At 45.9% G+C, this 25,353-nt stretch overlaps 1 protein-coding gene across 1 annotated transcript in view; it reads right to left on the reverse strand.

The window, feature by feature from the left end:
- The window catches only part of AK4 (adenylate kinase 4), a 72,547-nt gene extending 49,478 nt beyond the window's left edge, over window positions 1-23,069 (reverse strand). The window contains exons 1-2 of the mRNA XM_082833878.1: window positions 22,978-23,069; window positions 22,239-22,510 (exon numbers count right to left, since the gene is read on the reverse strand). Of these exons, the coding sequence (XP_082690004.1) occupies window positions 22,239-22,383 (145 nt within the window). The 5' untranslated portion in view covers window positions 22,384-22,510; window positions 22,978-23,069. The remainder of the gene's footprint in view (window positions 1-22,238; window positions 22,511-22,977) is intronic.
- Window positions 23,070-25,353: the final 2,284 nt, after the last annotated feature.

The raw sequence follows: 25,353 nt of genomic DNA on the forward strand, positions 1-25,353 counted from the left end.
CAGTTCAATAGCCAAGATATGGAAACAACCTAAAGGTCCATAAGTAGATGAATGGATAAAGGAAAGGTGAGAGAGAAATACATACTTACATACATACATACACACACACTCATATACACACAGACACAGACACACAGTGGAATATTACTCAGCCATAACAAAGAAGGAAATCTTGCCATTTGCCACATGGATAGACCTTCCGGGCATCATGCTAAGTGAAATAAGTCAGACAGGGACTTCCCTGGTGGTCCAGTGGTTAAGAATCCATCTTCCAATAAAGGGGATGCAGGTTCGATCCCTGTTCCAGGAACTAAGATCCCACATGCCACGGGGCAACTAAGCCTGTGCGCGCAACTGCTGAATGCCAGAGCCACAACTACAGAGCCCGTGCACCGCAACTACTGAGCCCATGTGCCACAACGGGAGAAGCCCGTGCTTTGCAACGAAGATCCCACATGCTGTAACTAAGACCCAACACAGCCAAAAATTAAATAAATAAATAAAAGTAGAGAAGGAAGTCAGAGAAAGACAAATACCATATGCTCTCTCTTATATGTGGAACCTAAAAAAAACAACAACAAAGAAAACCAACCAAGCTCATGGACACAGAGAACAGACTGGTGGTTGCCAGAGGAAGGGGGTGAGGGATGTGTAAAATGGGTAACGGGGCTCAAAAGGTATAAACTTTCAGTTGTAAAATAAGTCAGTCATGGGGAATGTAATGTACTGCATGGCAGCCACAGTTGATAATACTGTACTGCATATTGAGAAGCTGCTAAGAGAGTAGATTTTAAAAGTTCTCATCACGAGAGAGATGAGAATTAACAAAATTAATTCTGTTAACTATGTGACAGATGTTAATGAGACTTACTGTGATCTTTTCGTAAGATATACAAATATCATTATGTTGTACACCTGAAACTAATATAATGTTGTATGCCAACTATACCTCCATAAAAATAAATGAATAAAATAAAATCAGGTCAATTTAAAATAGATAGATAAGACAGACAGATAGACAGAGAGATAGACAGACAGACAGATAGATAGGGTGTAATGGGGGAAAATACCAGAGGCAACAGTCATTAAACACTTAAGTGCTGGACCAGTGGTTGTCAAACTGCTGTCAGTATCACAATTCTGGTTTTGAAATTAAAAAGTGTTTTGTACACAAAAAGGGAGAGTATTACAAATTTTTTAAACGTATGTCATTTTATGTATTTGTATGTATATAGTTAATTGCAAGGTTCTACTAATTCCTACTGTTCAAAAAATGATTAAAGATGACAATTTAGGTGATACAGACAAACTTTAAACACTTCATAAAGGACACAGTCCCCTTTCAGAGAACTGCAAAATGGGGCAGAAGGCAGGAAGCCCTTTATAGGATAAAGAATAAAGAACAAGGAAGAGACAAGAAAAAGATATCTGATTGGCTGGGGCCACATCGTCGGTCGATCTGGTTTAGGGTGAGAAGACCTAGAGCTGGCTTGGCATTTGGGGACTGGCTGACTGGATGTACCACGTTTACGGTCAAGCAGAACACTGACATGGACACGAAACTTATCTGAGTTTCGGTTTGCTGGTGTGGCACACCAAGCAGAAGCAGTTCCATCTTGGGCCTAGAAATTTATTTCAACCTTATTATGGGTCACATTAAACAAATTAAACACTGGGCCAAGCCCTACTCAAGCCACTTATATGCATTATCTCATTTGATTTTTACAACAAGGCTAACACATAGTACCATTTTTTTTTTGGGGGGGGGCCACGCCACACAGCATGTGGGATCTTAGTTCCCTCACCAGGGACCGAACCCGTGCCCGCTGCAGTGGAAGAGCAGAGTGCTAACCACTGGACCTCCAGGGAAGTCCCAGAGGTAGTACCATTATTATCCTTGGTTTATAGTTGAAGAAATGGAGATACGAAGTGCTTTAGCTTCCCAGGCGATGCATTCCCAGAGCCTGTATCTTACATGCCCGAAAGTGCTGGATTCCCTGGCCCTGCCTCCAAGCCTTTCTCCACTTCCTCAAGCAACTAGTCTCTTCCTCCCAATTCCTCCCACAGTGCCATCCTTTGTTCAGCCATCTGCCCCCTCCCCTTCTGAACTGAGAACATCTCAACTGCAGGTCTGGTCTAGATGAGTGACTTAAACTAAGCCTCAGGGAGCAAAGGATGCCTTCAAGAGGTTTTCAAAGTTGAATAAGTAAACAAATAAAAATAGAATTTTTTAAAAAGGAAGGAAAGCAAAATGTAGCAAGAAAAATAAATAAATAAACCCTGACACTTGAGGGTCTGTCCTAGGCAAAGGGAAACTAAGTCTCTTTTTTTAATAAATTTATTTTTTTTTGGCTGTGTTGGGTCTTTGTTGCTGCGCAGGGGCTTTCTCTAGTTGTGGTGAGCGGGGGCTACTCTTCGTTGCAGTGCGCGGGCTTCTCATTGCGGTGGCTTCTCTTGTTGTGGAGCACGGGCTCTAGGTACACGGGCTTCAGTAGTTGTGGCACACGAGCTCAGTAGTTGCGGCGCACAGGCTTAGTTGCTCCGTGGCAATGTGGGATCTTACCTGGACCAGGGCTTGAACTCGTGTCCCCTGCATTGGCAGGCGGATTCTTAACCACTGCGCCACCAGGGAAGTCTTGGGAAACTGACTCTTAATAATACTCTTCTCTTTCTTAGAAGTACTTGAGGGGACATAAGAAACTTTTATCTAAAATTTAATAAGATTTATAAAACACACTAAAGTTTTAAAGCATATGTCTACACTTCATTCAGGGAAAGCAATTTAATGAGGTTTTGGCTCAGCAAAGGTAGGGCTAGGATTTATCTGTGGGGTAGACGCTGAAAAGGTAAACTGCTCTGGATAAGAAAGTAACAACAGGTTTTGGATGATTGAAAGCTGGTAGATAGAAAAAGAGCAAAATTTCCAGAAGGGAGAAGAACAGGAAGGTAAACTGAACTCAAAGGTAGGAGAGGGGCAGGCAGGGCTAAAGGGGTGTGTAGGGAATGGCAGACAGGTTTTCAGACAGTGGTGTCTAATATGCCATGTCAGGACTTCCCTGGCGGTCCAGGGGTTAAGACTCCATGCTTCCACTGCAGGGGGGTCCGGGTTCGATCTCTGGTCGACTGGGGAACTAAAATCCCACAAGCTGCATGGTGTGGCCAAAAATAATAATAATATGCCATGTCAAGATGTTGCTTATGCCAGCCTCTAACCTTCATCACCCCCAAACCTTTAATACAACCACCTTAGATTAGGAGTCCTCTGGAAGAAGAAGATTAATGTCCAACAAGGAGTGAGGAATGCAGAAGATGGCAGCCCTTATGAGACTGAAAAGCAGAAGTGAAGAATTCCAGGGAAGCATGAAATCTGAAAAAGGAGTGATTAGAGAGTGGCCAGTATCGTAGATGGTGGAGTGAAATGCTGTGTACTGACCAAGCAGGTGATGGGAACCTGAGTCTTCCTAACTCAACAGATAATGCTGGAGGACCAGCCAAGTGCCACAGACCGTTCCCCAGGGTCGCCCATCACCCACACCACGACAGCACGTCTATGCCTGAGCACAGTCACTACCAGGCCACACGTCGTAATGACTCAACACTAACGACCAAGATGTGTGGTTTGCAAATCTCTTTAAAACTCAGTCCAAGCTGGCCCAGAAGCAGAAGTAATGAGGAGGAAGAGAAGAAAGCACTGGATTTCACTCTCTGACTCTGGAAGTCTTACCTCACTAACTAATCTGAAGATGAGCTGGTAAATTACCCAACAGGAAACATAAACCTCCGCCCTCCGCCCATTAAACCAAAGGATTGCTTTCAGGCTAGGACAATGTATGCCCAGTTAGTTGCCTCTATTCCAAAAGGAGTTCCTCAATAACTGAGGATGTTTCCCTTGTAAATGAAAGGGCCACTGGTTTGCTGGCCCCTCGATGAAGCTGAATTCTACACTACACTTGAGTGTGGAATATGCACTCAGGTCTCTACATCTTCTGCTAGATATGCACATACATGCAACTGAATGCTCCACCAGATATACAATTTTAGACTCAACTTAAAACTTTCACACTTTCTCCACCCACCGAATGAAAGAAGGAAAACAAAGCAGACACATATAGCTCAGCGACTGCCACAGCTGTTCTCTAAAAATTGGTTCAAAGAAGGTGACATACACTCTTTTGAGACAAGAATTTCTCATCCCTTTTTTTTTTTTAAATGCTAAGCCAGAAGATACCTGGAGTCTCTAAAAGTGATCAAATTCATGCAATAGAGCCACCTCGACACAGCAAAGCAGCACTGTCTGGCAGCAGCCAACAAAATGAAGTTATGTTTTAACTCATTCCATTTCTCAAGTATATAACTGGATTCCACTCTTTGGAACATAAAAACAAAATGAGAAAACCTGCAGGTAAATTTAAACCTAATCAAAGCCAACGAAAACTGCTATGGTGATTATTAGTTTATTTAGTTTTACATATTTTATGCAAAGCATCAACAACACCCAGTTCACGTGACCTTTTAAGAACAACCATTTCTCTTACTTTGTGCGAAAAGCAACATTGGATAAATCTGTATAAGGAAAGAAGGAAAGACTACTGCAATAGGGTGGTGCCCAGCAGATAGCTTGCCTTGCCTATGTAACATCTGGACTGTCAAGAACAATCGTTTAAAACATTCTGCAGCTTTTTTTGGCCCTTCACTGGTCACCAACTATGAAAAAGATTTGCAGGACATGTTTATAATCAGGCCTGGGGCTTCCCTTGTGGCGCAGTGGTTAAGAATCCGCCTGCCAGTGCAGGGGACAAGGGTTCCAGCCCTGGTCCAGGAAGATCCCACACACCGCAGAGCAACTAAGCCCATGTGCCACAACTACTGAGCCTGCATTCTAGAGCCCACGAGCCACAACTACTGAGCCCGTGTGCCACAACTACTGAAGCCCACGCGCCTAGAGCCTGTGCTCCACAACAAGAGAAGCCACTGCAATGAGAAGCTTGCACACCGCGACAGCTCGCCGCAACTAGAGAAAGCCCCTGCGCAGCGACCAAGACCCAATACAGCCAAGAATAAATTAATTTTTTAAAAAAAAAGCATCAGGCCTGTATAACTAAAGGCAAACTGGAGCAGAACCAGAATTACAGAAAGACTCTATCACCATGATTCAACTTCTAGAAACACCACTTCCCAACCCCCAGTGGGGTCCTGCCTTCTGTCACTTAGAACATCTCCTGCCGACTAACAGTAGTTCCAGCTCCGGCTCAGCCACCATCTGTGTTTGTCTTTCACAATCCCCACCATTGAGGAGAATCAATGTTGCAGTGCTGTTTGGTTTGGCTGGATTCCCCTAGACATAAGCTCAGTGCATGCATTTTTTATTCTCTGGGGTGTGAACTTCAGCAGTGTTTGAAGCATGACATTTGGAAACCTAAAACTGACCTTGATTACGAGATTTGGACTGGCACTCTGAGATAACGTCACAGAAATATCTATGCTGGGGAAAGTAATCCTTCCACAAGGCTCTTAGAATGCATTTCCTCCACAAAACTAACATCCCTGCAATAACTACAAACAGACATCAACACACGACACATTTGCCTGCAACCAGGGCACTCACCTTGGGCAAAAAATTGGAGAGGGTACAAGAGAAAACAAGCTCTAGTAACCAAGATAGATATTTTAATCCAGTGTTTTCAAATATCAAATTCAGGAAAAAGTCCATGATGAAAAACTATGAAAATTTTGAAGAGGATCCAACCCTGCACACAACTCATTCTCACTCACCTCACCCTAATCTCAGTCCTGTCGGATCTGGTCTTTATTTAAAATGTTGGCATTTGTTCATTTTACTGCATTACACTACTACTTACCTTGTTTATTGACTTTTTGGCACCCCTTTAAATCTTTTACTCAAGGAAAATGCCTTGCTCATCTCATCCTAGCCTCAGCCCTGCCAACTCATATTAATTCAATGCGCACAAGGAAACCCTGTGAGGTAGCTCTACCATTACACAAGAAGTTTAGGGTTAGGTTAGCGACTTTACCCAAGTTCATACAGGTAGGGTGGCCAAGTCAGATTCCAAACCCAGCTATGTGGGTCAGAGCCCAAACTCTTAAAGACTACATCTCAGAGCTTTGCATCGCTAAAATATTTAGCATAAGTGAAACTGAGCAGGACCCTGTGGGGAGCTCCTGGGCACAAAAGCCTTTCCAGGTCCCCATTTCTTATTTGCAGGATAAAGGCTTCAGCCTCCTAAACCTTCCCTGAGTTCCAAAGGGCAGGTTCAAACAGCTACTAATCAGAGAAATAGGGAATGAAGAAACAAAGGAGGCACAATCAAGAAACCACAGTGCAGGGATTAAAGCAGGATCCGGGTTCCCCCTCAAGGGATATACATAACAATATCTCTGAGTTCTTCTGCAGGAACTAAGGCCCCACACAGGTGGAAGGTGGAGGAACGTAACTTCAGGCTGAGCTCAAGATTCTTGGAGCACCGCCCTGTTACCTCACCACCAGCCAATCAGAAGGAAGTCACACACCCTGCAGCCCTCACCCCGAATTTTGCCTATAAAAACCTTTCCCCAGGGCTTCCCTGGTGGCGCAGTGGTTGAGAGTCCGCCTGCCGATGCAGGGGGCATGGGTTCGTGCCCTGGTCCGGGAGGATCCCACGTGCAGCGGGGTGGCTGGGCCCGTGAGCCATGGCCGCTGAGCCTGCGCGTCCGGAGCCTGTGCTCCGCAACGGGAGAGGCCACAACAGTGAGAGGCCCGCGTACCACAAAAAAAAAAAAAAAAACCTTTCCCCAAAAACCATCAGGAAGTTCAGGGGTTTTTGGGCACAAGCCACCCGTTCTCCATGCTTGACCCTGCAATAAAACGTTGCCTGCTCCAAACTCCGACTTCTCCGTTCATTTGGCCTCACCGTGCATCAGGCACTCCAACTCTCATTCAGTAACCTAAGTCTCTACAGTCCTGGGTTTCATAAAATAATATGTGGAAAACAATCCAAAGAAACTATAATTAATGACAATCTGGGTAAATTTAGTCATGAGTTGTTCATCGCTGATCCGTGTCCTGCAATCTTTAGACTAAGTGATTAATTCCATCTGGAATTCGTCCTGGAATCTTTCTAATTTGTCCCTAATTTTTTAGCTATTCTAACCTTCAGAAGGAGCCAAGGAAGAGAGAGGATCTCTGGACCCTCACTCAAGGACAGGACTATAGAGTTGAGTAGTCTGGAGTAGCTGGTGTCTGTACTTAGGTCTGAGATGACCCTAGTACATACTGTCAAATACTGTCAGCTTTACAAGGCTACTTGAACTACACTGTGCACTGCAGGACAATGTTCAGAAACACTCCCAAATGACATGTTCATTTAGAGTAGGATACAGAAGTAAATCTATTATAACTGTAAGCAGATAGGTTAGAAGGTCCCGGAGAAAAAGAACTAGGAATGGCTTTCTTGACATGAGAGAACCCATTTTGGCCTAAGCCATTTTGTGATCTAAGCCTTGGCCACAGTGCTTGCCCTTGAACAGGTCTCAGTAATCAATGATCTTAAGGGAACAAAGGAATGTAGGAACAGAGAAAAGGCAGTCAAACAATAGTCCAGTGATAAAGCAGAGTCCTATTTCCTCCTTAAGGGATACACAGCACGATATACATATTTGAGTTCTGCAGCAACTAAAGCCCCCATCCAGGTGGAGGACAGGGTGATGATGTTGACCCACTAGGCTTCAATCAACCAAGACTTAGACCTTTGCCCCAATTCTAAGCTGAATTCTCCTCTGCTCAAGCCCCTTCATGAATATGCATGTCCCCTTAGCTTAAAACTAAGCTAAGTTTTAATATGCTTGTCCCCTAGGCTTAAAACTTCCCCAGTTTTGCTGTTTGGGGATGCTGCTTTCAGAAAGATCCCAAATTACTTGCTGTAAAGTAATAAGAAGTCCTTCCATCTCCCATTCTTCAGCTTGGTTGGGTGTTTTGGCTTGACACCCACCAAGACGTGAACCTGGCTTTCCGGTAACATAGCTACAATGATCCTGCCACATTTAGCCAGTTGTTCGGAAGGGTGGCCATTGCAGATTAAAAGGGTCATAGTGAAATCAGGCTGCAAAAGAATCTAGAAATGGTATCATGGGAAGAATGGCTGGGGGAACTAGGGCTGTTTCTCTTGGGGGAAAAAAAAGGCAACTTAAGTCAGGGAAGCGGTGCCTAGCAACTATTTTCAATTATCTGAAGAGCTAGTGGGTTTAATTTATGTGACACCAAAAGACTGAAGCTGGATAAGTGGATGACAGTTTCAAGGAGTTGGCTTTCATATCAGTATAAGGAAAAAAAATCTTCCAACAATTAGACCTGTCCAGCAATGAAAGAGCCTGCAAGTTGGCTGTCAGCTTCTATAGAGGGGATCTAGCGCAGAATGGCCACTTGGACAGAAGGACTTAAAATCCCTTCCAATTCTAAGATGTTAAGAAATGGAACAAATAATTAAACTAATAGTCATTGTTATGCATAGTGTTTAGTTCCTAAGAACCCCAGAAAACTGAAACAAAACTATGAGCTCAATGAAAAGGTTTTGCACTTTCATCTCAATCCAAGCTGTACCCCTGATTTTTAAAAAAAAAAAACTAAGCCCACTGAAGTAATGCAAGTTGAAAATCAGTCTCCCTCTTGGAAAAACTAAATTATGTCCTGGGTTGGTATTTATAGTCACCATTTAAGAAAACTGGGAAACTATACTCATACATGCAATCAATATTTTATAGCTCTCCTGCAAACCACATGGGTTATTTTTACCAAGATCTACAGGGGTCATGTAGGAGAAAAACTACAGAAGCAGTTGTGTTAGAATTTAGGAAAACCAAGTAAAGCAAAAGTTGAATCAGATATGTCAGCTACCCTGTATATTAAAAGACCTTGAGAAAAATCTATCCAATCAGACCAATAGGTAAAGTTAGAAAACTGTCCTTTTTAATGATGACACAACTTTTAAAAAGCTATTTTACGTTAAGGGAGTCTTCCAAAAGAGGCACACACCTAACTTTAATGTAAGTATTTTTGTTTGGACAAGAATGGAAACAAGACAAGTTCAAAGGAAAACAGAAGGACAGCACAATTACTAGAGGTCGAGCCCGAGGTATGCATGACTCCAAAGCCCAACTATATTTCCTCTATGCCATGGAGCCAACCTCCGTGCCAACTACTTGCTATGCCAAACCTACATGGGTACTTCCAAATGAACTTCCCTGAGAAACATCCCATCTAACAGGATGCTATTAGAATACCTTGATTAAACAAATACTTACTGAAGTTTAAAGTCTACCTATTTGTCTGTGGATACTGTAACAACCTCTTACCTGTCTTTGGAAGTTTCACTCTAGAACCATCCAGTCCAGTTTCCAAACAGCCTGAGTGATCTATTAAAAAATGTGAATCATGTAAAGCAACTATACTCCAATAAAAACTAATTTAAAAAAAATGTGAACCAGATTGTCAATTCCATATTTAAAAACAGTGGCTTCACCTTAGATGAGGCAATGGTATCTTAGCCACAACACCAAAATCACAAGAGCAAAAGAAGAAAAGAACACAGGTAAACTGGACTTCATCAAAATTCAAAACTTTTATGCTTCCAAGGACACCATTAACAAAGTAGGACTTCCCTGGTGGCACAGTGGTTAAGAATCGCCTGCCAATGCAGGGGACACAGGTTCGAGCCCTAGTCCCGGAAGATCCCACATGCCACAAAGCTACTAAGCCCATGCACCACAACTACTGAAGCCCACGTGCCTAGAGCCCATGCTCCGCAACAAGGGAAGCCACCACAATGAGAAGCCCGCATACCGCTATGAAGAGTAGCCCCTGCTCGCCGCAACTAAGAAAGCCTGCACACAGCAACGAAGACCCAATGCAGCCAAAAAATAAATATATAAATAAATAAATTTATTTTTTAAAAAAAGAAAGTCAAAAGACAATTCACAGGGAATTCCCTGGCGGTCCGGTGATTAAGACCCGGTGCTTTCACTGACGAGGGCCCAGGTTTGATCCTTGGTCGGGGAACTAAGATCCCACAAGCCACATGGTGCGGCCCAATAAAAAACAAAAACACAAACAAAAAGATAAAGACAATTCACAGAATGGGAGACGATATATGCAAATCATGTATCTAATAAGGGACTTATAATCAAAATATATAAAGAACTCAGCAATACAGGACAAATAAGCCAATCGTAAAAACTGGTAAAGGATTTAAATAGACATTTCTCCAACGAAGACAAGACATACAAATGGTCAGAAGCACAAGAAAAGATGTTCAACGTCGTTAGTCCTTAAGGAAATGCAAATCAAAACCACAATGAGACACCACTTCACACCCACGAGGGAGGCTAAAAGAAAAAGACAATCACAAGCACTGATGAGGATGTGAAAACATTGGAAAACTCAATTCATAGGTGGTGGGACTATGAAATGATGCAGCTGCTTTAGAAAATAATTTGGCAGTTGCTCTAAATGTTAAACATAGTGTTACCACATGACTTAGCAATTCCACTGCTAGGTATACACCCAAGGGAGATGAAAACATATGTCCACACAAAAACGTGTATACTAAGGTTCACAGCAGGAAACCCAAGTGTCCCATCAGCAAATGAGAGAATAAACAAAATGTGGTACAGCCATCCAATAGAGTATTATCATGCAATAAAAAGGAATGAAGTACTGATACATATCATATTACCACATAGTTGAATCGTGAAAACATGCAAAGTTAAAGAAGCCAGCTCCAAAAAAATCACATATTGTATGAGTCCATTTATACGAAACATCAAAAAAGGCAAATGCACACAAACAGAAAGTAGATTAGTGATTATCAGGGCCTGGAGGGAGGGGGGAATGGGGAATGACTGCTAATGGGTACAGGGTTTCTTTCCGGGGTAATGAAAATGTTCTGAAATTAGATAGTGGTGATGGTTGCACAGCTCTATAAAATGTACTAAAAGGCACTGCTTTGTGAACTCTAAAAGGAGAAACTTTACTATAAGCAAGTTATATCTCAGTAAAGCTGTTATATATAAAAAGTGAACAAAAGTAACAAAAAACAACAACAAACCCCATCACTTCTCATCCAGTTATAATGAAGCCCAAACTCCTGGCCAGCCTGCAAGGCCCTAGGCCTACCTTTCCAGCCTCCTTTTCTGCCATCTCCTCCACACTCAACGGTGCTCCTGAGACACCTGCCTCCTCTCCTCTCCACTCATGGAAAGCTCACTCCTATATTACAGTCTTGTCACATGATCTTCCCTTTGCCCAAGTCTACATATACCTGGCTTCCACACGTATGTTCAGAGCTCAGCTTATACATCATCTCCTCAGAGAGCCCTCCTCCAACTTTACACTCCCAAGTGGTCTTCCCAGTCACTGTCACTGTACTATTACATTTTCTTCATGGTACTTATAAGGCATAAGGTGTACAATTTATCTTGATTATTTTTCCTTTGTTTGTCCCTCCTGCCCTAATAGGCTATCAAAACATCTGTTGAGGGGCTTCCCTGGTGGCGCAGTGGTTGAGAGTCCGCCTGCCGATGCAGAGAACGCGGTTTCTTGCCCCGATCCGGGAAGATCCCACATGCCGCGGAGAGATTGGGCCCGTGAACCATGGCCGCTGAGCCTGCGCGTCCAGAGCCTGTTCTCCGCAACGGGAGAGGCCACAACAGTGAGAGGCTCGCGTACCGCAAAAACAAACAAAACAAACAAAAAAAAAACATCTGTTGAGCTGAACTGACGCTAATGAACTTACTATTCAGATGGTGAAAGATTGTAACTGAAGTTATGAAATAGATCATCTTACAGGGAGGTATTAATAAATGCCATGTTAGAGGTACAGATGGGTATGAGAGAAATTCCAGATTAGAAAATGACATATAGCTGCAACAGCTGTGGAAAAGCTTCATGGAAGTGATGGGACTGAAAACAGACTGAGAAATTAATGGAAGTGTGAAAGGCATTATGGGAGAAAGGTACCTCTGCATAACACCCTCCCCGACCGTGTCCGTGACCAACACTTCACCCACATACACCCCACCGTGACTCATAGGACTATAACGTGGAACCGAGAACTTGAATCTTAAACCATAAATGCTTCAAGGGCACTTGTGCATGCCTCCCCCCACCTAACACAGGCATAGAAACATTTGTCAAACGACTAATAAAAAAACAAGTGCAGGTGCTATGCCAGACATCTTACCATTTTGATGAGAAGCAATTTCTGCCTCCTCACAATTACACATGGTTTCTATTTCAGACCTTTTCTGGCCCTTTATTTAGGAGAAAGGAGGAAGTGGGTCCTTTTTTAGTTTTTTTTTTTTAATGTTTTAAGGACAGAATGATAACAACAAACCACATATCTCTAGGTCACCCTTAAAGCCGAATCTCAGTGGACTTGTGGAGAACTAAGCTGCAAAGGTTCCCTGCCATTCCTGTCCCAGTGTGGCATTTCTAAGACATGAAGTGGATTTTCAGTAGTTACTGGAGTACCTGCATAGCAGCACGACATAATGGGAAGTTTAATCCCAGCCATGTGGTCCCAAGTTTGAATGCTAGCTTCTCTATTTAACTAACTGTTTAACCTAAGGTAAGTAACTCAACCTCTCTGAGGTCATTTCTTTATTTGTAAAATGATGTATTCCAACTGCCCTGTAGATGTGTGTGTAAACTAGAGAATGTGCATACGTTAGCCCCTGCAGGGCCTAGCACATGCTTGACCCACTGCAAACGTTTGTTACAGCGATCAAGTCACAAGAGTTACAGTCACAAGAATTACAAAGTGCCAGGGTCACAGGTTGCTGTGATAAAAAAAAGTGCTTTAGTACAGAAAATAGTTGATTTCTAGCTTCTTGGGAATTTGATGAGCAGGACTGACTTTGCATTATTTCAATACCATCAGTCTTTCTGGCTAAGGAAGGGATGCTTGCTGCTGGACCTGTCGTTTAACCAGTACAAGAACTCTTGGAACTTGGAGTGAGACTGTTAAAATATAACATCAGCCATCTAACTGGACTGCAGGAAGCTCTACAAATGAGACCTTTTGTACTGTGTCTTAAAGGCCAACCTGAACTAAATATCAAGTGGTGGAGGGAAAAAGGCAGAGTAATCCAAAGCCTCTACTACCTGCTTTAAAAATATATGAATAAAAATGTGTATCTATCTAGTTTGATAAAAGACAATATGTAGTTGATATTATCTGATCCACTGTGAAAGCATACTGTCTAAAACTTTACAAGAAAAACAATTTCTGAGTCTTAAATCTTCTCACAACATGGACCACACAGAGTGCTACTGAGCAGACTAGCATAATACCATGTAACAATTTACTTGGCAATTTACTTGTTACATACCATTCAACAATTTAAGAGGCAACTCTATATGCCCTTCCCAATGGGTGGATTTATAGCTAATAGTCTAGTACCCAGTTTACTAGTTTCATGATCAGTTGCCATCACGTGAGTTCCAGGAAGCCTGAGGCAGAAGACTAAAGGTTTTCTGGTACCATATGTGTATGTATCTTTTTTTTTTTTTTTTTTTTTTTTTTGCGGTACGCAGGCCTCTCACCGTTGTGGCCTCTCCCATTGCGGAGCACAGGCTCCGGACGCGCAGGCTCAGCGGCCATGGGCTCAGGAGCCCAGCCGCTCCGCGGCATGTGGGATCTTCCCGGACCGGGGCACGAACCCGCGTCCCCTGCATCGGCAGGCGGACTCTCAACCACTGCGCCACCAGGGAAGCTCTGTGTATGTATCTTAAAGGTAAGCACAAGTAATGGAAACTGGAAAAGGTGATCTGGAGCAGGTATAATAATAACCCTTTCCTTTGATGGTACGTACAGCTAAGAGATGAATTAGGTCTGAAACGATATTATACAAGGTGTGATCAAGCCACAAAAGCACACAAAAGATCCCTGTGAACCACAAACAAGCTCTAGAGGGGGAGTTCCGATTCTGTGTGGCAACAACCACCTTTCCTCACCTTGCAGATGGGCTCATTTGTCAAAACTCAGCTCAGGAGTCTCCTCCAGCTCTAAAAAGCCTTCCCAAACCCTACCCCCTCCTAAATGCCAGGTAGGCTGCCTCTTCCCTATGTCCCCAGGACCTACAAACGCTCATCTTGCTCCCTTTCACGACTTCATACTTGTTTGCCTGACTGCCTCTCCCAATAAACTTAGCAGCTCCTTCAGGGAATAGACCTTGTCTCCCCTCTTTCTGTCCCATAAGCCAACACTGCTTGGCACTCAAACATTTGTTGGAAGACATATTTACAGGACATTCAGCCCAGCCTGCTTTGTATACTGAAAGACTATAAATAACCTACCCTCCCATCAACAGGGGACTGGTTAAACCAGCCATTCTCAAAGTATGGTCCAAGGATCCCTGAGGGTCCATGAGACCCTTCCAGGAGTCTGTGAGTTCCCCCTTTAACGACATATCTGGGTGAAGACACATATTCTTCCAATACTTTAACCAAAACAAAATAGCACACCGCCTGAGTGAAGAACCAGATGTGAGAATCCAGCATTCTTCTATTAAGCCAAACTTAAGAGATTTGCAAACACTCATAACAAAACTACTCTTTCTCATTGCGTATGTTCTGGAAAATAGTTATGTTTTTATAGACATATGTTAACATGTAATGGGTTTATTATTGTTAGCTTTAATGAATTAGTAAATATTTTTAAATTTTCTCAGTTTTAATTTCTAATACAGTTAGTATCTACGGGGAGAACCTGTATAAAAAAAGGCTCTTTAGGGACTTCCCTGGTGGTCCAGTGGTTGAGAATCTGCCTGCCAATGCAGGGGACACGGGTTCGAGCCCTGGTCTGGGAGGATCCCACACGCCGCGGAGCAACTAGGCCCGTGAGCCACAACTACTGAGCCTGCGCGTCTGGAGCCTGTGCTCCACAACAAGAGAGGCCACGACAGTGAGAGGCCCGCACACCGTGATAAAGAGTGGCCCCCGCTTGCCACAACTGGAGAAAGCCCTCGGACAGAAACGAAGACCCAACACAGCAAAAATAAATAAATTAATAAACTCCTACCCCCAACAACAACAAAAAAAGGCTCTTTGGGGTTCTCAGTGATTTTTATATGTTAAAAGGTCCGGAGACCAAAACACCTGAGAATGGTTGGCTAAAGAAACAATGGTACAGTTGTACAATAAGAGTATGCATCCAGCCTTTTTTTTTAAAGAATGTGGTAGGTTGATAAGTGCTAGTAGAAACCAACGTCGAAGCTATACTTCAGTTTTAAAAAAAAGAAGGCAAAACAAAGTATACATGTGTACATTTTTTTTAAAAGAGGCACCACTATACATACATGAGATATATGTATACACAAATTCTTTGGATGAACATCCAAGAAAAGTAAAAATGTAGGTATCCCTGAGGACAGTAACTGGGGAACCAGAGGGCAGGATGGGAGAGAGATCTTCCACTCCACTCCTAGTGTATTTGAAAATTTTACCATCTGCATGTATTACCTTTTCAAAAAATCAAGAGTGGAATAAAAATTATATTGAAATAGTACAAAGCATTAAACTCACATTAAAGAACAGACTTCAATGACACTGTAAAATATTAAATGATACATTGTGAAATAAAACAAGCAATTTTTAAAATAGTAATACCTAATATATTCTTGAAAAACAGTCTGGAAGATATACTGCATATAAAAAGTATTAACAGTATTTTTTCCTCCCAGTTAGTGTGATTACAAGTTTATTGCTTCCTGATCTTTCTTGGATTTCTAAACCTTTGATAACTTAATACAAACTATTTCTATAATCAGAAAAACAAGGAAAGAGTTTAAATACATAGGTACAGAGAATTCCCCGGTGGTACGGTGGTTAGGGCTCCACGCTTTCACTGCTGAGAGCCCGGGGTTCAATCCCTGGTTGGGGAACTAAGATGCCACAAGCCATGCGGCATGGCTGGAAAAAAAAAAAAAACCATAGGTACAAATGTATGTGTATCTATGTCTGTACTTAAATAAAATATTTAGTAAGCCAAAAATTACATGAATATAGTAGTAGCACCTATTACATACCTTTACACCAAAACCTTGTCTGGATGTTTGTAAGCTAAGTTTAAAACTCTTGTGGGACTTCCCTGGCAGTCCAGTGGTTAAGATTTCACCTTCCAATGCAGGGGGTGCAGGTTTGATCCCTGGTCAGGGAGCTAAGTTCCCACATGCCTGGGGCCAAAAAACCAAAACATAAAACAGAAGCAGTATTGTACCCAACCTCTCATTACCCTATGGTTTAAAAACTATTCTGGGGACTTCCCTGGTGGCACAGTGGTTAAGACTCTGCACTCCCAATGCAGGAGCCTGGGTTCGATACCTGGTCAGGGAACTAGATCCCACATGCATGCCACAACTAAAAATTTGCATGCCACAACTAAGGGGCTGGCGAGCTACAACGAAGGGGCTGGTGAGCTGCAACTAAGGAGCCTGCGAGCCGCAATTGCCACACCTAGGACCCAGTGAAACTAAACAAATAAAATATATTTTTTAAAAAACTATTCTGATCCAGTCATTTTATTCCCAGTAACCTATCCCAAGGAGAGGATATCTGCTCAATGGTTTACATACAATGATGTTCATAAGAGCATTACTAAACAGCAAATAACCCAAGTGTTCCATACCACACTGGTTAGGCAGACTCTAGTTCAACCCTAAGGTACATCTGACACAGAGGCTCAGGCCAAAATCCTAGGACTCACTGTGCACTGTTTTGCCTCCATCACCCCTCGGAGCCAACTCATGCCTTCCAGTCAGCCCTGCCTTCATACACACCCTAAATCCCTTCATTTCTCACCGCCACCGCCCAGTCCAAGCCACGGTCCACTCTCTTCATCCACCTGGTACCACTCTTGCCACCTCACACAGAACCCCAAGTCAACTTTTAGAAGGTCAGTCCACTCGTGCTGCTGTCCTATAAAACCCTTCAATAGCTTTCCAGTGCCTTTAAAGTCCAATCTTTCCCAGGACCCTCAAGGCTCCACATGACTTCCTTCCACACCCCCCTTGCTCACCAGGCACCAATCATATTCACTGTCTCTCTGTTCCTCAAACAAGCTGTGCTAGTCTCACCTTAGGGCCTTCAAACTTGCTGTCCCTTCTCCCTGGAACACTCCACTCCTGGATCATTGTATGCTCATCCCTGCGGTTACTCACCTCCCAGAGAGGCACTCCCTAATCACACAACTTAGGGTAATCACCTTAGCCTCATCACTAACTCATCACCCTTTCATTTCCTTCATAACAGGCACCTCTATCAAATACTATGCTGCTTATTCCATATGTGCTATCTCCTGTCTCCTCAATTTCTGCATCCCCTCACCTTGCTGTGGACTCTCACCTCTAAGAACAAAGGGAGGGACTTCCCTGGTGGCGCAGGGGTTAAGAATACATCTGCCGATGCAGGGGACACAGGTTTGAGCCCTGGTCTGGGAAGATCCCACATGTCACAGAGCAACTAAGCCCGTGAGCCACAACTTCTGAGCCTGTGCTCTAGAGCCCATGAGCCACAACTTCTGAGCCTACGAGCCACAACTACTGAAGCCCGCATGCCTAGAGCCCGTGATCTGCAATAAGAGAAGCCACGACAATGAGAAGCCCGCACACTGCAATGAAGAGTAGCCCCTGCTCGCTGCAACTAGAAGAAAGCCTGCATGCAGCAACGAAGACCCAACACTGACAAAAAAAGAAGAAAAAAAAGAACAAAGGGATATCTGAGTACTCAAAAGATACTCAAAAAAATATCTGCTGAACAGACTATAATACAGAAATTTTAAATGTTTTTGAAGAAGAGTTAAGAACACAGGAAAATGCTTACAATACATATCTAAGTGGGAGGGGGAACGGTTACCAACTAATAGGACACCAAGTTTGTTGGGGGTAGTGGGGCAAATACACAGAAAAGAAAAAAAGTAAAATAACTTCTGTTGGAATTTCCAAGTGTTGGGGTGGAATTGTGGGTAATTTTCACTTGCCTTTTCAGTTTCTTCCACAGCTTCACATTTTCCAAATTTTCTACAAGGCGTGACTTTGATCAGAAAAAGCTACTTTAAAAAATGACCACACCGGAAGGATGCTCAGATTCAGCTGTGAATGTGACAAAGTCAGTCTTACTGTCATGGGCCACCTTATTCAAGTCAAATAGTTCTCCCGAAGTACACGTGAAAACCCTCAGACAAAGAAACCAGAAAAAGTAGGGGGATGTGGAAGTGGACCTGTAGACTGGACAGAGGCCTCCAAGCTGGTCAGACCCTTGACCTGGGCTACATTCCGAGTCTCACCAAGCTAGGGGAGAAAAAAAAAGGAATATACCATACTCCAGATATTGCAGAATAAGCCAAGACTTTGTATGATCTACAAAAAGATGAACTATTTAAAGTTGTTTTAGATACATTGTTGAACATCAGTCTCTTTAATACTTCTCCAATTCTCAGAAGTTTTCATTCTTACATAAGAAAAGACACACATTTATACTTAATGAGTATAAAAAAACAAAAAACCCCTAAGCCCTCTGAACTAGGTCATCTTTTCAGAGGAGAGGCTCAGCCCATTGACTAATTTGAAATGCCAGTCCCATCTGCAAACCTCAGCAAGAGCTGCAGTTAATATTAAGAGCAGAAACAGGTTTGTTCTTGAACATCTTTTCTCAAGTCCAGGATGCTTCCAAATGGAAACTTTCCAATTTTCCTGCACTTGAGATAGTAGATCCAGTATAATCCTTAAAACAGGATTCTCACACCCTTCAGAAGGAAGTTTCAGTCACCCATCACTCAACAAAAGAAGGTACCACTAAATATAAATTTTAATGGAACTCACTACTGAGTGCCAGCTCTGTGTGTTCCTGTGTGTGCGCATGCACTCGCACGCACACACAGGCTCATGCATATGTCTGCAAACAACACACGCACGCACACATAGAGAAAAGCTAATATTCTTTTTTTTTAATAAATGTATTTATTTTTGGCTGCTTTGGGTCTTCGTTGCTGTGCGGGCTTTCTCTAGTTGCACTGAGCAGGGGCTACTCTTCGTTGCGGTGCGCGGGCTTCTCACTGCAGTGGCTTCTCTTGTTGAGGAGCACCAGCTCTAGGCACACGGGCTTCAGTAGCTGTGGCAGGCACGCTCAGTAGCTGTGGTGCACGGGTTTAGCTGCTCCGCGGCATGAGGGATCTTCCTAGACCAGGGCTCAAACCCATGTCCCCTGCATTGGCAGGCGGATTCTTAACCACTGCGCCACCAGGGAAGCCCCAAGGAAAGCTAATATTCTTTATGACAGACTGTAGGACCCTGCTTCTAGCAGCCTAAGAGAACTCTCCCATCTATTTACTCACTCACTTGCTAAAGAAAATGTAAGCCAAAAACTTGGGGGTGGGTCTTCAAATAAGGTATTTGATGTCTCAGCCTGCACTACTCCAGGCAGACTAGGCAAAGCCAACGGGTGACATCTATCATGAGGCTAATCTCAGATCCACAGTAAATACAAACTTTTACCATAAATCATAGAGCTAATTAAGCAAAATGGACTTGATCACTAGAGGCTGTTTGATCCTTTCTGGGAAAAAATGTAGATAGAATCCGTGACCCATGCCTTCATCAGACTTGTTGAACTCCTTTTATGCATTAGGCAATTTGTCAGATCCCTGTCCTTTAAGACTCTCAGTGGAAACTGGAACATGGTAAAGGTAGAAAAAATATCACTCTAGTCCCCAGCCCCTAGAACACTGATATATATAGCAGGTACTCAGTAAGTCTCTACTGGATAAATCAGAAGGCATTTGCTGCACTGCATCATAACTGTGTGTGACTGCAGCAACAGAATCCACAGGCTATGTGCAGAGGAAAGAGACGAATTCTGCCAGGGCAGGTGAGGGAAGACTGCCCAAAAGCAATGAGTAGCCAGCCCTTCCCTGGAGAAGCCACCAGGGAGTGGCTGCAGGAAAACCTCGTGGACAGGAGTATGCCCCAATCCAGGCTGCAGCAGATGGCCTGAGCTACTTTCCAACTTAAATTCCTACTAAGGTTTTATTTCCTGGGGTTTTGCTGTGCTTCATCATCTCCTTCAAACCTTCAGCTATAAAGGGGTACCTACAGAGGGATCCTTGTGCTTCTCTACCAGGAAATTAGGGAAAAGCAAACAGCAGCTAACAGAAAAAATAAATGCTGTGGAATGTTTTCTTATTTACCAGGCAATGAGCCGGTAAGACTCTTAGACCTTCTGAGAGAGAAAAAATAATCTGAGAACACCCTCCAAGTCCACTAGAAACAGGCCACTTTCAAAACGAATCACTGTCCTTTATTCCTCCTCTTCTTCTTCTTTCCCTGATAAAGCTTTTTAATTGTTCATGCATAAACTACGTGATTCCCAACAGAAAAAGATAATTTAAACATTGCAGAGTCACTTCTTACTCCAGGGAGAAACACTGGGAGGGAAGTGAAAGCATTTGAAAGAGAATGGAAACTAAAATTCAGAACAAAGGAAAGTTAAAATGAACAAAATAAAGGAAAACAGCAAGTGGAAAGTTTTCAAAACCCCTAAAAAAGTGCAGAAATCAACTACTTCCCATCATATTCTCTTTAAAAATGGAAAGAGCCACTAATCCAGAACCAGGATGGATGGTGTGAAGCCCTTCATGCCAGAAGAAACAAGTTACCAAGTCAGTTGCTATAGAGAATGCAGAAAAATGGGCTCCCACCCAGCAGTTTCCTCCCCTCATTATGCCTACCACGAGAAGCCCCACCTGACCACAAAACCCTTGGGTAGAGAGCCAGCCTTCCCTCTCACAGAGTTCTCACCCCTGCCCAAACTGCATTCCAAACACGGAAGGAATAAAATGCATTTGAATGTGGTATTAAAATTAAAATAGACCCAATCGTGGTAACAATACCCACAAGAGAAAATTCCAGGTGCAATCTGGTACACAGAACTCGGACTTGTGTATGTTGAGGGTGGGTGACAGGATTCTTGAAGATCAAAATAAAAGCTTGCTTTTTTACAACCTGCTTAAGAGATAATGAATAAAACTCCGCCTTTGAGATACATCTTAATTCCCCGCTTTCAGGCTTTCTGTTTTCCAGCACCGTCTTCCACCTACCTCACCAAACTAATCTGTGCTTCTGTAATGAAGATCCCTGGATAATTAGCCCATAATAGGCTATAACCACCTAGGACACTGATGAGAACAGAAGCCACAGTGAAGCACCCCGTCTGCAATAACAAGTTTTCATAAAGGAGTTGCTAATCGTGAGCATCTGCATCCCAGAAGGGCCATGTATATATACCTCGCAGGAGCACCACAGCTCCCTCTCGCCTTTGAACGCCAATTCATTATGAACTGGTGTGAACGTGGGGTGGGAGGAGAGGGGAGAAGGGCCGTACTGAAAGGCTAAGCGAGCAGGAGATCTATAGCCCCCAATTCACCACGCAAGCCAAAGGAGGCATTCTCAAGAAGCCATTTCCAGGGAAGCTGGATTCAAAATGTCATTTATCAGAACGAGTCTCCTTGTCTCCTAACGGCCAGGCCCCGGCTTGGAGAGGAGGGGGGAGTGAGTGGTGAGAGTTTACCTTAGAAGGCGGCAGGGAACAGACAGGCCTTTCAAAGCCACCCAGGGCTCTGCCCAGAGGTCCCAGGCGGAGCGGAGGGTCTGGAGCAGCGCGCGGCTGCGAGCCCCGCGGCGCCACAGGTTCCCCAGCGCGCGGCCCCGCCCGACTCCCACAGGTGGGCGGCGCTCGGCCCGGGGGGCTCGGGCGAGAGGAGGGAACGCTTCGGGTCACCAGGGACGCGGTAGACGGGGTAGGAGGCGGCCGAGGGACGGGGATGGCTTGGCCTTAAGGAAGCTGGGCGAGAGGGAAGCTCGGGGCTTTCAGATGCCTGGATCTCGCTCCTCAGCTGGGTGGTAACCGGCTTCTCGCCACGGCAAAAGCAGCCCGCGCGGAGAGAGGGGCCGCGTGCACCTCCCACCCTCCTCCCAACTAGCCTCGGCCTCCTCCCTGGCGCGGTTAAGCCGCACGGCAGCGGGCCACCGGCTGCATGCGCCCCGGCACGTAGGAGCCTGCACTACCACACGCGGGCGGGGGAAGGGCGCCCGGGGACCAAAGAGACCCGGCCTCTCGCCGGCCCTTTGCCTTTGCCTCCCAGCCTCACCCGATCCCGCGTCGGCTCACCCCGCCCCTCGCCTCCGCACGTCCTCACCCGTGTTGGCCTTGATGTTCTCCCGCAAGAAGTGGCCGCTGGAGAGATGCTGGAGGCCAAAGTTCTCGGCGATCCTCTGACACACGGTGCCCTTGCCCGAGCCGGGCGGCCCAAGGATGACTGCGCGCAGGAGTTTGGAAGCCATTGCCTTGGCGAGGAGGGGGAAGCCGAACTGGCAACCCGGACAGCGGCCTCGAAGAAGCCCTGGGAACTTTGCTTCTTCTGCCTCAGTCTCTGACACCCTGAGCTCGCGCGGGGACTTGCCGCCGCCCCTGCAGGGGAAAGAGAGACTTTTGAGACAACCCCTCGCCTCCGCCCCGCGCCGGGGCGGCTAGAAGGCGGAGTAAGCGCCACGCTACACCTCCCCGCCCTCCTCGCCCCACGCTGCGATTTTAGCGAACGCCCGAGCGCCCGCCCCTGGCGGGGGCAGCCGTCGGGGGCTCGGGGGTCCACCCGGCCCGCCCCACCTCGATCCCTTCCTAAACCTCGCGCCCCACGCCCCGTCCGAGGAGGGAGTAGGGCATCCCCACGCCAGCCTCCCCCGAGTGGGGGGGCCGGGCTAGGCGGTGACTCCAGGCGCGCCTCCAGTCGCCCACGCCCCGGGAGAACTGGAGGCTGAGCCCCAACCCGGGTCCCCGCACGTGGGCACCGTTTGGTCCGCGCCTCGGCCCCTCCCGGCGGCTGTCACCTCCCGGGGAGTCGCAGCGGCTGCCGCCCGCGCGGACGGCCCAGCGCCCACCTCCGCCGAGGGCTGACGGATGCGCTCTCCGCTGTAAGGAGCCGGAGTTCGGCGCCTCTCCACCCGGAGCAGTCAAATAAACACACACCTCCGCCGGGACGCGGCGCTCCGCAAGGCTTCCAGCCCTGATCCCGCTGGGCGGTGCCGCCTCCGCCCGCCCCCATTCGGAGCCCCGGCCGGCCGCGCGGGACTCGCGCCTTACGTAAGCGGGGAGAACGGCTCCGCGCTAGCCGCCTATCAGTCCGCCCGCGCCTCTCCCCGCCTCGTAGCTCCGCTCCCACCCGCCTCCCCGGCCCACTTGCTCCCCAAGACCCCGTGGGGCCCGCGGGAGGTGGAAGAGGCAAGGAACAAAAACCCCCTTTTGCGGTCGCCTGGGGACCCGGTCTCCTGTGGAGAGGAAGGAAAAACACAACATGTTGAGCGCCTACTGTGCGTCAAGTTCGAGGCTAGTTGATTTCCTTCAGCAACAACCGTTCCAAGTAGGGTATGCGCAAGGGAGGAGAGTAGGCTTGGAGTATGGCTATTCATTCATTGATTCATTCATTCAGCAAATGTTTTTTGAGCCCCTACTATGTGCCAGGCACTGTTTTAGTCCCTCAGCATATAGCTGCGAACCAGAGAGAGAATCCTCCCCCGGTGGAAGTTACATTCCAGCGGGATTTTTTTTTTTTTTTTTTTTTTTGCGGTACGCGGGCCTCTCACTGTTACGGCCTCTCCCGTTGCGGAGCACAGGCTCCGGACGCGCAGGCTCAGCGGACCTGGCTCACGGGCCTAGACGCTCCGCGGCATGTGGGATCCTCCCGGACCAGGGCACGAACCCGTGTCCCCTGCATCGGCAGGCGAACTCTCAACCACTGCGCCACCAGGGAAGCCCCAGCGGGAATTTTGAACTCTCATCTGCCGGACTCCAAAGCCCAGGTTCCTTGGGTTAGGAGGAAAAGGTGGGGCGGGAACGGGGGAGATCATCCAGCCCTCAGGATCTTGCAGCCGACTGGTTCCAGGACTTCAGCAGCCAGGACTTTGGCACTACGTTTACAACTCACTAAGTCCCGGTGGGTGCTATCTCCTCCCTCGCCTCCCAGGCATAACCAAATATCCCAATCCATATTCTCTGAAATCTGTTCCCACACCACACACAGCTTTCATTTCCCACTCAGAGTTAGCGTGATAACCGCCTGCCCACAAGTCTCCGGCTTCCGCCAATCCATGCGTAATGCAGCTGCCAGAGATACTGCTAAAGTGCAAATCAATTTCCATTATTTCCCCACCTCAGATATTATCGTCCCTTCAACATAAAGCAAAAAATCGACAGCAGGGGCACACAGGTGCCTTCCATACACCTTTGCATCCCACCGGCTCTGGTCCTCTGCCCTCCTTCCGCAGGCCTCCAGCCTCCCGCCTTTGGGAAATCCACTGCAGGGTTCTGAGTGTGCCCAACTCGTGGCTCACAGACTCGGAGGGACAGTGTGGAGAAGTGCCTTCTCTAGACTCCTGGCTGCTCTGTCTGTGTTGGACTGGGGGTGGGGAAGCCTGATGGTATCCCAGGTCCCAGCCCTTCTCCTCCACACACTGATGGCCAGACAGCACCTGTCTCTGGCTACCTGGGAGCACACCCAGGCTGCCAACCCCAGGCCAGTGTTTGTTCCATACGTTCATCCCCCTGTCTGAAATATCTCAGTGTTCTGTGGATCTCGGGGGGTTGTTACACTGAGCCCCTTCAGTCCTCCTGGGAACAAAGAGGGAGAAGAATTTCTGGGGGTTTGGACGTGATGACAAATCTCCACTGTTCTTCCTGCCATGTGATGTATAGTATATAGCAGATACTTTACAGTCATTCTCAAACCTGAGCATGCATCAGAATGACTCGGAAGACTTGTTAAAACAGAGTGCTGAGCTCCACCTCCACCGTCTCTGACTCTGTGGTTCTGAGGTGGGCATTTCTAACAAGTTCCCAGGTAGTGCTAGGGCTGCTGATCTGGAAAGCACACTGAAAACCACTGCTCTTGGGAAATGAGCATTGAGACAGGGGAGCTGTGCGGTCTCATTCCTCTGCCTGCTGTGGGACCTTTGGCCGTTAACTTCTCTTTCTAAATTGAGGAGATTGGATTTAGCACAAGGTCCCCTTGCATTTACCAAGAATTGATTCTGTAAGTTCCCACAGGAAAGAGAGCTTCTAGCCCCTGCAAACTAGATGTAGATAGCCTACCTTGCCCTCTCACCCAGTTCTGCCTGGTTTTGAAATATCTTCACCAATATCACCTTATGGTGTCATGCAGCCATATTAGCCGCTCACATGGTCCTAGGACTTGGTCCTTTAAGAGTTTAGGAACATATATTATGAAACAAAAGAGGAGTTGCGACATAGTAAACTTAGAG

The sequence above is a fragment of the Leucopleurus acutus genome (genome assembly GCF_964270905.1).
Source record: "Leucopleurus acutus genome assembly, chromosome: 2".
In the NCBI taxonomy this organism is placed as follows: Eukaryota; Metazoa; Chordata; class Mammalia; order Artiodactyla; family Delphinidae; genus Leucopleurus; species Leucopleurus acutus.